General features: G+C 46.9%; 1 protein-coding gene across 1 annotated transcript in view; it reads left to right on the top strand.

The window, feature by feature from the left end:
* Window positions 1-798: 798 nt before the first annotated feature.
* SEC13 (SEC13 homolog, nuclear pore and COPII coat complex component) overlaps window positions 799-11,826 on the top strand; it is a gene marked incomplete at its 5' end in the record, with an annotated part of 21,520 nt that continues 10,492 nt past the window's right edge. Inside the window, 5 exons of the mRNA XM_015560343.1 lie at window positions 799-912; window positions 2,656-2,700; window positions 5,164-5,279; window positions 8,666-8,817; window positions 9,271-9,404. Coding sequence (XP_015415829.1) covers window positions 799-912; window positions 2,656-2,700; window positions 5,164-5,279; window positions 8,666-8,817; window positions 9,271-9,404 — 561 coding nt within the window. The remainder of the gene's footprint in view (window positions 913-2,655; window positions 2,701-5,163; window positions 5,280-8,665; window positions 8,818-9,270; window positions 9,405-11,826) is intronic.

Raw genomic sequence — 11,826 nt, 5'->3', positions numbered from 1 at the left:
GGTTCAAGCTCCAGGCCCGGGCCGTTCAGCTCCCACCGCGTAGAGGTTGGGGGGCCCCGGCCCTGCCTCTCGGCACCTTTCGCGGGGAAAGGCCCGGAACTCTGCCGGCCGCGCTTTTCGCTCCTTCCTTCTCTTCCCCCAACAATGGAAAACAAAACCAGGGACATTGTAGGAACTACTGTACTATTAGTAAATGCTAAGCATTGTTCTCAGTCTCAGCCTCTCACAGCCCTTACCGTAAAGTAGGTGCTGTTACCGACACTTGACGAGGAGGACGCCTCTCCGAGCGGGAGGTGGCGGGGCCGAGGTCCCAACCCTCTTCACCTTCCCTCAGTGGTGTGTGTGGGACGGGGCCGGACCCCCAGGGGTAATGGGCACTGGAAGAAGCGTGTCAGGGTGGGCGAAGTGACTGAGGGCAGGGCCTCGGCGTTTCCAGTCTGTGGAACCCACAGTGTAGGTTCACTCCACGCTTCCTCGCTGAGTGAGTGACTGGATGGGAACTGATGGATGAAAGCATTGGCCTGAGCCTGGCACCGAGTGGGGGTTCGGGAAACGCGTGCTCCCAGGAACGCGCGTGTGCCGGAAGGTTTTAGGAAACAGGGGAGCCCAGGTGCCAGGACTTTGGGTTGAACGTTTGCTCGGCGCGGCGGCTCGGTTTACAGTGCTCGTCCGAGCCTCTGGTCCTTCCTCTGAGAATTGGCAACCCCTGTGCTCGACGGTCAGTTCTTTCTCATTGGATGTTTAACGCACTGATTGTGAAGAGCGGGTGTGTTTTGAGAGCTGCCGCTTTCTACTTAACAACGGCCAGGACACTTCCGGTCCCCACAACAGCGCTCGCCAGCCTTGGACCTCGGGGACCCCCGGCGGGCGGCCGCTGCTCCAAAGCACTTGGTTCCCCAATCCGGGCTGGTGGTGAGAGTCGTTAAAATAGATGCTGGTTATCCCTGGCCAGTGTCGTCAGCTCGCACACCAAAGGGTTGTGGGTTCGATCCCGATCAAGGCCAGGTACCAGGGTTGCAGGTGGGATCCTCAGCCCCAGTTGGGGTGCGTGCGGGAGGCAGTCTCTCTCCCTCTCCCTTCTCTCTCCCTCCCTCTCTCCCCCTCTCCCTCTCTTTTCCCCTCTCTCTCCCGCCTCTCTCTCCCCCCCTCTCCTGCCCTCTCTCTACCCGTTCCCTTCCACTCGCTCTAAAAAATCCATAGAAAAAAATATCCTCGGATGAGGATTAACAAATAAGTGCTGGTTATCTCTAAGGTCCTTTGGTGACCTGATGTGAAGCTACTAGTAAACTTCCTTCCTGGCTTTACTTAGCCCTCAGACGTTAATTTAGGGAATTCGGGGTAACAACTGCTTTATGCCCTAGGTAGGCAGCCTAATGGGTTGGGATGCTTGTGGGCTGGGAGTTCGCAGGTGGGCCTCTTTGCCCAACCCCACTTTTAACTAGCTCCGTCGCTTTAATAAGTCCTTCCTCTCCTCTGGGTTTCTTCAGCTCCTTAGTCTGTCAGACAGCTCTGATCCACTGCCTTTCATCCTCCCCAGGGCACATGTGAAAGCACTTGGGGACCTGGCTAGCTTGGCCCACCAAGGGGATTTCTTTTTGACTTGCTTGCTTATCTTTGCGGACCTGGGGGCCCACTTTTTAGGGAGTCCAGAATTTGAATTTGATGAGAGAGCCTATACTTACTTGGTACCTTTTCAACTGCTCTGCAGCCATCCTCTTCCAGTGTCCGCCTTTCTGAAAAGTCGAGCTAGATTTTATGCTTGCAGGGTTTGGGCTGGAAAAAGAAGAAATGGGGGAAATGCTACGAAATACAGTTCCGAACTGAAACCTTTTCAGTCCTTTTCTATCCCACCAGTTTTAAGAGAGTAGAGGTTGAGCAAAGTAAAACTGTTTGTTTTTGTTCATTTACTTATTCATTCAGCAACTAGTCACTGAGTTCCCTCTGGTTGCAAAGCACTTTGCTGGATGATTTGAGAGGATCCAAAACTGCAGACAACACAGACCCTAGCTCCAGGGAGCATGCCTTCTAGTTGGGAGAAGAAACAGCATAAAGGGTTGTAGTCATTTTAGTGCTGAAGATACTCAGAGGAGTACAGCCAGGGGGACCTGGCGATCTTCGAGAAGGGGGCATAATTTGATCTGGACCTCGAAGAGTGGGTGGAAGGATGACGACTGTGGCAGCTGTGCTCCAGACCAACAAGCTGCTCATTACTCCCTCGGGGTCTCTCTTCCCCCTCAAAGGGAGCCAGGACTATTTGCATCTCCCCTCTTTGCTCATGGTATGCCCTGTGCTTGGACTGTACTTTTATTTCCTGTGCCACCTGGCAAATTCCTTATCATCTAAGTCCCAGTTTGTGTCCAGCACCCCCAGCCCTTCGGGCTGCTGTAGCACATGTAAACCACTTTTAAAGTCGTTATCTTGCTGTGTTAGGATTACTTGTGTGCAAGCTTGTCAGGGGCAAGAAGCACCTCTTATTTGTATCTGTATCTCCAGTTCCTGGCACAGTGCTTGGCAAAAAGAAGGTACTGGATTGAATGAGTGAATGGATGCATGAACAAATGCAGTTAAGAACTTTAGAAATGATTGGTGGGTTTAATAAGATGATTGCATTCTAAATGCCATCAGTTCATTTACCAATGATATCTCTGGTTCTAGGTGTCAGTAATTAACACTGTGGACACCTCCCATGAGGACATGATTGTAAGTATTCTTTCAACCCTCCCTCACGGGCTGTGGAACTGGGCATTTCTGTGGGAGGGAAGCATTCGTGATTCCAGTGTGGCTTTGCAGCCTTTGCGAGTCAGACTGCAGCTTCAGGGGTATAGTCAGTCTCCCAGCAATGTCCTCTCAGTTAGCAGGGCTGTGGCAGTCTGGTCACTCTGGTGGGAGGAAACTGGGACTGGCTTGTAACTCAAGGCCTCAGTCTTCTGACCAACAAAGTAACCGGGTCTGGGATGCAGGCTGAGTAGGTACAGAGATTGACAACAGTCTTCCTACCTGTCTTTCTCCAGCTGTCACTTCTTAGCCCCATTGAAAAGGGGGTTAAAAGAAAAGAGAGTAGGAAGATGACTCAATATGAAGGCAGGGGCAGGCTTGGCAAAAGCCCAAGGCAGAGTCAGGTAGAACCACCACAGACAGAGGTGCCAGACAAGGACCTTTGGACCTGAAGTCATTAACTCAGGGTGTTTCCTGAGGCAAACACGGGCTCAGTATCAGACAACAGGGCTATAGGAGAAGGTTCAAAGATTAAAGTCTCCCACAGCAAAGATGCAGACTCTGCTTCATGAGGGTCAAGCAGTCCAGGCAGCCTTTGAGCAAGACCCAGGTCAGCTTACAGCATTTCCTCCCAGGGTTCCTGCCCACCGGTAGTTCCTTTGGGCCTTCTCAGAGTTGTCTATGTTCCCTGCGGTCTAGCTCTAAGATCACACCTCCTTGGAGTTAGTGTGGCACCATCAGGAATAAGATCCAATCTGAGACTCCTTAGCCAATCTCGACTCTTCTGAGCCAGCCTTGATTTCCTCATAGTTAAAATGGGAAAAATATGAATGTGATACCTGCTTGTGTGGGTTTCGATTTGAGGAACAGATAAGGCAAAATAGTAATGACTAATGTCTGCATGCTCACTAAGTGTCAGATCCCATGCTAAATACTTTCCATTCATTATCTCATTTAACCTTCATAACAACCCTTGAAGTCGCCCTATTTAAAGATAAGGAAACTGAGGTTCAAGGAGACTAGGTAATTTTTCCAAGGTTGTACAACAGATAAGCTGAGGAGATAGGATTTAAATCTGTTAGGTACTGTGCCCTACTTCCTCCCAAAGTGTGTGATAGCACTCTATAGGAGAAATGCTTCAGAAGTACATTTACAGAGAAGATCTGTCTTAACACATTTCGTACCGCTCAGGAGTTTTCTCGTGTTTCGCGCACCATCTGGTAAGGACCGCTCACGAGTGTTCTCGTTTTTCAGGCCCATGGAAAAGGGAGCGAATCTAGATACTTAGGTAAATTTTGTCTGGTCCCTCTTCATAGAGGAAAATGTTTTACGCAGTACCATTCGTTAAAAAAAAAGTACTAGGAACTTTAATTGTTTGTTTTTGTAAATAAAAATGTTATAATTATTGAAAAACAACACCTAAAGTGCATTATGATGATTTAGATAACGTGCAGTCCCTGGCGTATGTCTTAGAGATTTCTATGCGGTACGCAATGTGTTAACACCTGCATTGACTTCCAAGAAGAATCAGGACGTTTTCTTTAAGTAGGGAGGCGAGGAAAGAATGTTGAAGCCCAGGGACAGATTGCTTCTGTTGAAAGAGTATAATTGTTCCTGATGACCACAAGAGTGACAGCTAGTAGTTCTTGAAATCCACAAGGTGGGATAGCTGAAGAAAGTGCCATTTGTTGGAATAGGAAGGCCCAGCAAACAGTGGGGCAGCAGGCGTAGTGACTCAGAGGAGTCATTGCCCCAGATGGGCAAGTAGCTGTGGGCAGAGGTTCTGATAGCCAGTCAGCATCTCGGAAGTCCATTTATCAGTGGTTGGACGAGTGACATTTAAGATGTATGTGGACAGTCTGGGGTGCTGGGCACATTACTAGGAAAAAAATTTTTTAAAAAAGGCCAAGCGGAAACCCAGGAACAAAGGTCCACAATGGATCCAGGCCATGGATGGAGGAAGGAGCTGTGCTGAATAGAACCCTGTGTCTAGGCCAGATGTGCATCATGGAGTACCTGATTGGGGCCACACTGATTCCATTTCTTCTCCTTTGGGTCAGCATTAGCCTTTGGTTCTGGGCTAAGCTGAACTCCAAGTGTTGTCCCCAGTAGCTCACAGAGCCTCAAAACACAATGGGGGCTGAGGAAGAAGGAGACTAGGCCAGCTTTTTTCTCCCATACCCACCCTGCAGAACAGGATGAGAAAGGGCTCCCCATGTGTATAAAGGGTCTACAAGTAGCTGGGCATAGTTGTCTTGTCCCGTTAGGAAAGGTATTACATGTCAGAAAAGTGAGATTGTTGACATGCTAGCTTCCTGCCTGATAGTGATGATTCTTTGAGGTTAGATTACTTTCAGGTAGAGTCTGGTCCAAAGTAGATTCTCTGTCCTGGTAACTGGCCCCCACCCACCCAGCCTGCAGGCTTCCTGAGCTGTCCTCCCTTTGCAGCACGATGCCCAGATGGACTACTATGGCACCCGCCTGGCAACCTGCTCATCAGACAGGTCCGTCAAAATCTTTGATGTACGCAACGGAGGGCAGATCCTCATTGCAGACCTCAGGGGGTGAGTGCAGCCAACCGTGGCAAGGACTGACAATGATTGGGCTTTTCAGGGAGGGCAGGGAAGCCTGAGAGCCAGAGCAGAGCAGCCCCGCAGTGCAATTAGCAGAGAGGACACTCGGGTCCCAGCCAGCCTGCTGCCCTCAGTTGGCATCCTGGGCTGATGGATCCAGGAGTGAATCCAGCTCTGCCACCCCTGTACCCACTAGAAGATCTTGGACAAGAGTCAGTTTATCTGGGAGCCTTCACCCGCTCACCCTCAAAATGAGCTGATGCTGCCTGCTCCCAGACTCCCAGCAAGCCTTCAGTAGCTACTTTTGAATGTGGGAAACTTCGTTTTTTGCTTACCCAGCATGATCTAAGTGTCACTGAAAGGTGGTAATGTAAGAATGTAATGGTGAGTATATAAATCCCGTAATTCCGCCTGTTTGTCCACGGCAGATATTAGTTTATATTTACAAATGTTTACCCTTTCTCACCACTGAGATTCTTGAGATCCTGACTGTCATTTTTTTAAAAAAATATATATTATTGATTTTTCACAGAGAGGAAGGGAGAGGCATAGAGAGTCAGAAACATCGATGAGAGAGAAACATCAATCAGCTGCCTCCTGCACATCTCCTACTGGGGATGTGCCCGCAACCAAGGTACATGCCCTTGACCGGAATCGAACCTGGGACCTTTCAGTCCCCAGGCTGACGCCCAAACCAGTTAGGGCCTGGCTGTCATTTTTATGGCCACATCTCTATTGCTTTCCCTCGGTTCACTGCCTTTCAGATAAATGGGGGTTTTTAACCTGGATCCCATGGATCTCCAAGGGTTTCACGGATATAATTCAGGGGTTGAACTGAGGCAGGAGGAGAGCATCATCTTTATTTTCAGTGACTGATATTTAGCATTTCCTTCCATGAAGAATGTAGGCTGGAAATCACAGTAGTATTCATAGTACCTGTTACCAGTGGAAGTCAGATATTTTCCTATCACATTACAGTTGTAGCTATCTCAAAATAGTGGTTGCTAGTCCTGCACACATGTCACTGTATCATATTTGTTCTTTAACCTTTTCATAACTATTTCAATATAATTGGGTTTCTTGTCTAATCCTAGCTCTATGTATTTGATCCATTATTCTAAAAAGGGACCATAACCTTCACCAGACTGTGTAAGAGGATTTAAAAACCCCTGACAAGTAGGTGCTCAGTACATGCTAGTTAACTGAATTAAAGAAGACACAACTTAGGAGCCATTTGGGGAGACATTCCCTTCTTCCTGAGTGTCCAGAAAAAAGTGACTGAGGAGGCAAGTGCCACGTTTTCTGTGCAGCACCCCCTGGCTGAGCAGAGAGCTCCTGGGGGTGATGCCTGGCTGCCAGCCTGACAGAGGGGGTCGCATCAGCTGCCACTCAGTCCTTTCTGCTGTTTTTCTTATGCTCAAAAGATGTGAAATATTGGAGGGATAAATTGAGACCTCCAGTATTTTTTTGCCTTGGTTAAATCTTTGCTAGGTGTAGGATATTTGAACCTACTGAGGGTTTCATTAGCAGCTCCTTTGTAAGGCCTGGGAATGTGCTATTGTTCCAGCCAGAGGGAGGAGGAGACTCTGAGTGCCTGCAGACTTGGAGTGAAGGAGAAGCAGGGACAGCAGTAATAGTGACAGACATTGAGTGTGGGGCTCTTTTTGTACCGAGCAAGCTTTTTATGTGAATTGTCACAGATATTTCCCTCATGCCCAGCCTATGAAAGAGGTGTTGTTTATCCCTCCATTAAGAGACTAAGCCGCCCTGACCGGTTTGGCTCAGTGGATAGAGCATCAGCCTGCGGACTGAAGGGTCCCAGGTTCGATCCTGGTCAAGGGCATGTACCTTGGTTGCAGGCACATCCCCAGTAGGGGGTGTGCAGGAGGCAGCTGATCAATGTTTCTCTCTCATCGATGTTTCTAACTCTCTATCCCTCTCCCTTCCTCTCTGTAAAAATCAATAAAATATATTTAAAAAAAAAGAGAGAGAGAGAGACTAAGCCATAGGGAAGATGGTCCTTGCCTAAAGTAAAGCAGCCGGTGAGTGGAGAGGGGGCGTGAGAGAACCTGGCCCTGTAAGCCACGCATGTCAAACTCAAAGGCTAACCCGGGCCAAATAAGCAAGGTTTAAGTTGATGTGGGCCACAAAAAGACAAAAGCTTCAATTTTATTAATAAGTGTAACACAAATAAGCCTATTTTTTTTGTTTTCCAAAAGCGAAATATTTCCTGTTATGCACACCAAACAAGTTAGTACAAGACTAATGAGTGGCAATTGGCTGCTAAAATATTCACTGCTAATATGAGTGGAGAGAAATGGTGCACCTGCATGTAAAGCACATAAGGGAGATGAATGCACACGATTATAGTAATCAGTCATTAGTGAACATTGTAGTTTGTTATTAATAATTGTGTATAACAGGATATTGTTAAATTACTAAATTTTTATTAAAACATTTTTTACATACGTTATATTGGCTGGGCTGCAAAAATATTCGCTGTGTGGCGCGAGTTTGACATGCTTGCTCTAAGCAGAGTTACCACGCATGTGCTGGGTGCCCACCTCTCCCTGAACCCAGAGATGGCCCCAGCACCAAGCCTGGCACAGGGTACATGCTCAGATGATACTTAACATGTGAACATACAAAGATCAGAAGATAAGAGAGAGACGTACCTTTTGAGCAATTTTTTTTAAAAGAGTAGCAGAAAATACCAAAACAAAACAGATACTGCTGCCTCAAGAAGTTGACCATTTGGGAGGATAAATGATTCACTCTACAGATACTTAGTGCTGTGGGTGCAAAACCTAGATTGATCAGTGACTCTGCTGATGACAGTAGTTGTTGGAGCAAGTGAGGGTTCTGCTGGATTGGGACTGAGAGGCTAACTTAGAGTCCTGCCTCACTTACAGCACCTCTTTAGTCCTAGCCTGTTTGGCTCAGTGAATAGAATGTGGACCCATGGACTGAAGGGTCCCGGGTTCAATTCCGGTCAAGGGCATGTACCTTGATTGCAGGCTCAATCTCTGGCCCTGGTCAGGGAGTGTATGCAGAGGCAACCAATCGATGTGTCTCTCTCACATTGATATTTCTCTCTGCATCTCTCCCTCTCCTTTCCACTCTTTTTAAAAATCAATGGAAAAACATCCTTAAGTGAGGATTAACAACAACAAAAGCCTCTCCTGGGTCTCAAGGTCCTCACTGCTCAGTGAGGTCCCTTTTGGCAGTGGCATTCTATGTCTCCCTTTGAAATTCTTAGGCAGTTCTGTCCTGAGACACACGCTGCCTGCCATTTAGTTCTGTCCACAGAAGGGGCTGGCAGAGCCCTGTGGGTTCCTGGGCCCATCTGAGCAGCCTCTGACCCTCTCCCCTTGCAGTCATGAGGGACCAGTGTGGCAAGTGGCCTGGGCCCACCCCATGTATGGCAATATCCTGGCATCCTGCTCCTATGACCGAAAAGTTATTATCTGGAAAGAGGAAAACGGCACCTGGGAGAAGACGCACGAACACACAGGACACGACTCCTCAGGTACACTGAGCGCGGCAGGAGGTCGGAGGGTGGTCCTTGGGTGTGAGAGAGGCCTCTGTTCTGGCTAGTGCTCGATTCTTTCCCCTTGTGATGCTTCTTATTGATCCCTTGGGTTTGGGTTGGCTTTTTTGCTGGTCGTCCACATGGGAGATAGGCCCTAAGAAGACTAAAGCCAGTCCAGAGCAAAATGAGAAAAGCGAAGATAATACAATTCTTTAAGGTTTATTCATTTTAAGTACTGGCCTTTATTCTCAGATAATTGTCCAGCCTGCTTTTCGTTAATATAGGCATTAGTTTAGGAAATGATGTTAGCAGGTGGTGGGTTTTAAATTTCTTCAGTTGACAAAGTTACAATTCCCCTCTGGTGGTCCCTGCAATTGTTTTTAGAAATTTAGCAAAATGGTAAATCTGGAAAATCAAAGTTTGCTCACTGTGCCTCCCTCCTTCCTGCAGTAAATTCTGTGTGCTGGGCCCCCCATGACTACGGCCTAATCCTGGCCTGTGGGAGCTCAGATGGGGCCATCTCCCTGCTGACCTACACTGGGGAAGGCCAGTGGGACGTGAAGAAGATCAACAATGCTCACACTGTAAGTCTGGACCCTGCCTGCCTGCAGCGGGTAGCTCTGCTGACTGGCCATATGTCTCCTGTAGATCCCCTAGAGAGTGGGCCAGGGGAGGGGCTGCTGATCAGACATGGTTGGTAGAGCAGCTTTGACCTTCTTTGCTGTGAAGCCAGACAAAGACTGGGTTAGCACTGGTTCCTCTTTGCCAGCTCCTAAGTTGGAGAAGACCAGGGCACTGGCAAGGCAGCAGCAGCAGCCTGCCTACCTGCCTCCTTTGCTATGGATGTCAAGTTGACAGGCCTTGTGGTGGTCCTTGGGACCCCCTGGAACTGAGTGGTGTTACAGAAACATCATAGGAACTTAGTTTTCTGCACTTCTGGTCAATGGACATTAAGGTTGAAATGGTCAAGAAAACACTGTGGACATAGAGGGGGAAAGGGGGGACTCATATTTTCTTGAGCACCTACTGTGTGTCATGTAATTCATGAATGTTTGTGAACAAAAGAAGCTATCAAATATGCAAGGTATGCAGTCCTAGTCAGATTTTATGTTGAGGCAAGTGAGGCCCAGAAAAAGTAAGTGACTGAGAGAAGGCACTGCCAGAGTTAGAACTCTAGAATCTGCCTGCCTTCTCTCTACTCAGCAGTTATGGTTTTGATGGTCCCAAACACTTCTGAAATCTACCCAGATGGAAGGAAACTGAAGTCAGTTTCCCCCCATTCATGGATCCACAACCTGCCCAGCCCTCAAGACCCTAAGAACTTGTCTCAGGGTTTTATTACTTGGGGACTTCTGATCCCCATCTGCTGACTAATTTGCAAAAATGAATAGGTTGAGGGGGTTCTGGCAAGATATTGGGGAGGGGCATCATAGTTTTTCAATCTTTCTACATCTCTACATAAAAACAGCAGAACAACTAGATAGCAAAACCTAAACTTCATGAACAACACAACAAAATTGGGTAACAAGCTATTTCCACAAATTTAAATACAAATGCAGAGGAATCCACCACCAGCAATCCCTGCATAGTATTGGTATCTGAACAGGAGGAGAAAGAAAGCAACGGGGTGCCTTCTAAAATAGCTAACAAGTATTCACTGCAAAGCATAGCTGAAACTGGGAGTTTTGTGGTTTTATTTTTAACTTTTTAAAAAATTAATATCTAAATTCCCATACCATTAACACCCCTTTTTTTGTTGCTGACACTATTACAGATGTTCCCCATTTTCCCCCGCTTTGCCCACCTCCACCACTGACCTTCACCACTTTGTTGTCCATGTCCTTGGACTATGTATATGTGTTCTTTGGTTACTCTCTTCACCTTCTTTGATCCGGTCCCCCCACTTACCCCCCCCCTGAACTCTGTAAGTCTCCAGGTCCATCCGTGCTGTCACAGAGAGTAAGAGAGTTCCTTTGTTTACAGCTGCTTAGTATTCCATTGTGTAAATGTACCACAGCTTTTTTATCCACTCACCTATTGATGAGCACTTCAGATCTTGTTTCCAGATCTGGAATGAGTGGATAAAAAAGCTGTGGTACATTTACACAATGGATATCCTTTCTGAATGGTGTTTATTAGAATCTATCTTAGGATATATTTCCAGAAGTGGGATCGATGGGTCAAACAGCAGTTCCATCTTAATTTGATGAGGAAACGCCATACTGTTCTTCACAGTGGCTGCACCAGTCTGCATTCTCACCAGCAGTGCACCAGGGTTCCTTTTTCTCCAAGTCCTCACCAGCACTTGTTTGTTGATTTATTGATGGTAATCATTCTGGCAGGTGTGAGGTGATACTGCATTGTAGTTTTAATTTACATCTCTGATGAACAGTGATGTTGAGCATTTTTTCATATGTCTATTGGCCATGTGGTCCTTAGAGAAGTGTCTAGTCAGGACCTTTGCCAATTTTTTAATTGCATTGTTTGCTTCCTGGTGTTCAGTTATATAAATTCTGTGTGTATTTTGGAAATTAACCCCTTATCAGATGTATCATGGTGAATATGTTCTCCCATATAGTAGGTTCCCTTTTTATTTTGTTGATTTCTTTTGCTTTGTAGAAACTCTTTAGTTTGATGTAGTCTCATTTGTTTATTTTCTTCCTTTGTTTCCCTTGCCCTAGGAGATATGTCAGTAAAATATGGCTATGCCAGATGTCTGAGATTTTATTGCTTATGTCTTCTAGGATTTTTTATGATTTCGTTACTTACATTTAAGCCTTTTATCCATTTTGAGTTTATTCTTGTGTATGGTGTAAGTTGGTGGTCTAGTTTCATTTTTTTTAATAAATCTTTATTGTTCAGATTATTGCAGTTGTTCCTCTTTTTCCCCCCCATAGCTCCCCTCCATCCAGTTCCCACCCCACCCTCCGCCCTTACCCCCCAGCACTGTCCTCATCCATAGGCATACGATTTTTGTCCGGTCTCTTCCCAAACCCTCCACACCCT

Source organism: Myotis davidii, unplaced genomic scaffold (genome assembly GCF_000327345.1).
Source record: "Myotis davidii unplaced genomic scaffold, ASM32734v1 scaffold73, whole genome shotgun sequence".
Taxonomy (NCBI): Eukaryota; Metazoa; Chordata; class Mammalia; order Chiroptera; family Vespertilionidae; genus Myotis; species Myotis davidii.
The sequence above is the reverse complement of the archived record's forward strand: the minus strand, read 5'-3'. Positions and strand labels throughout refer to the sequence as shown.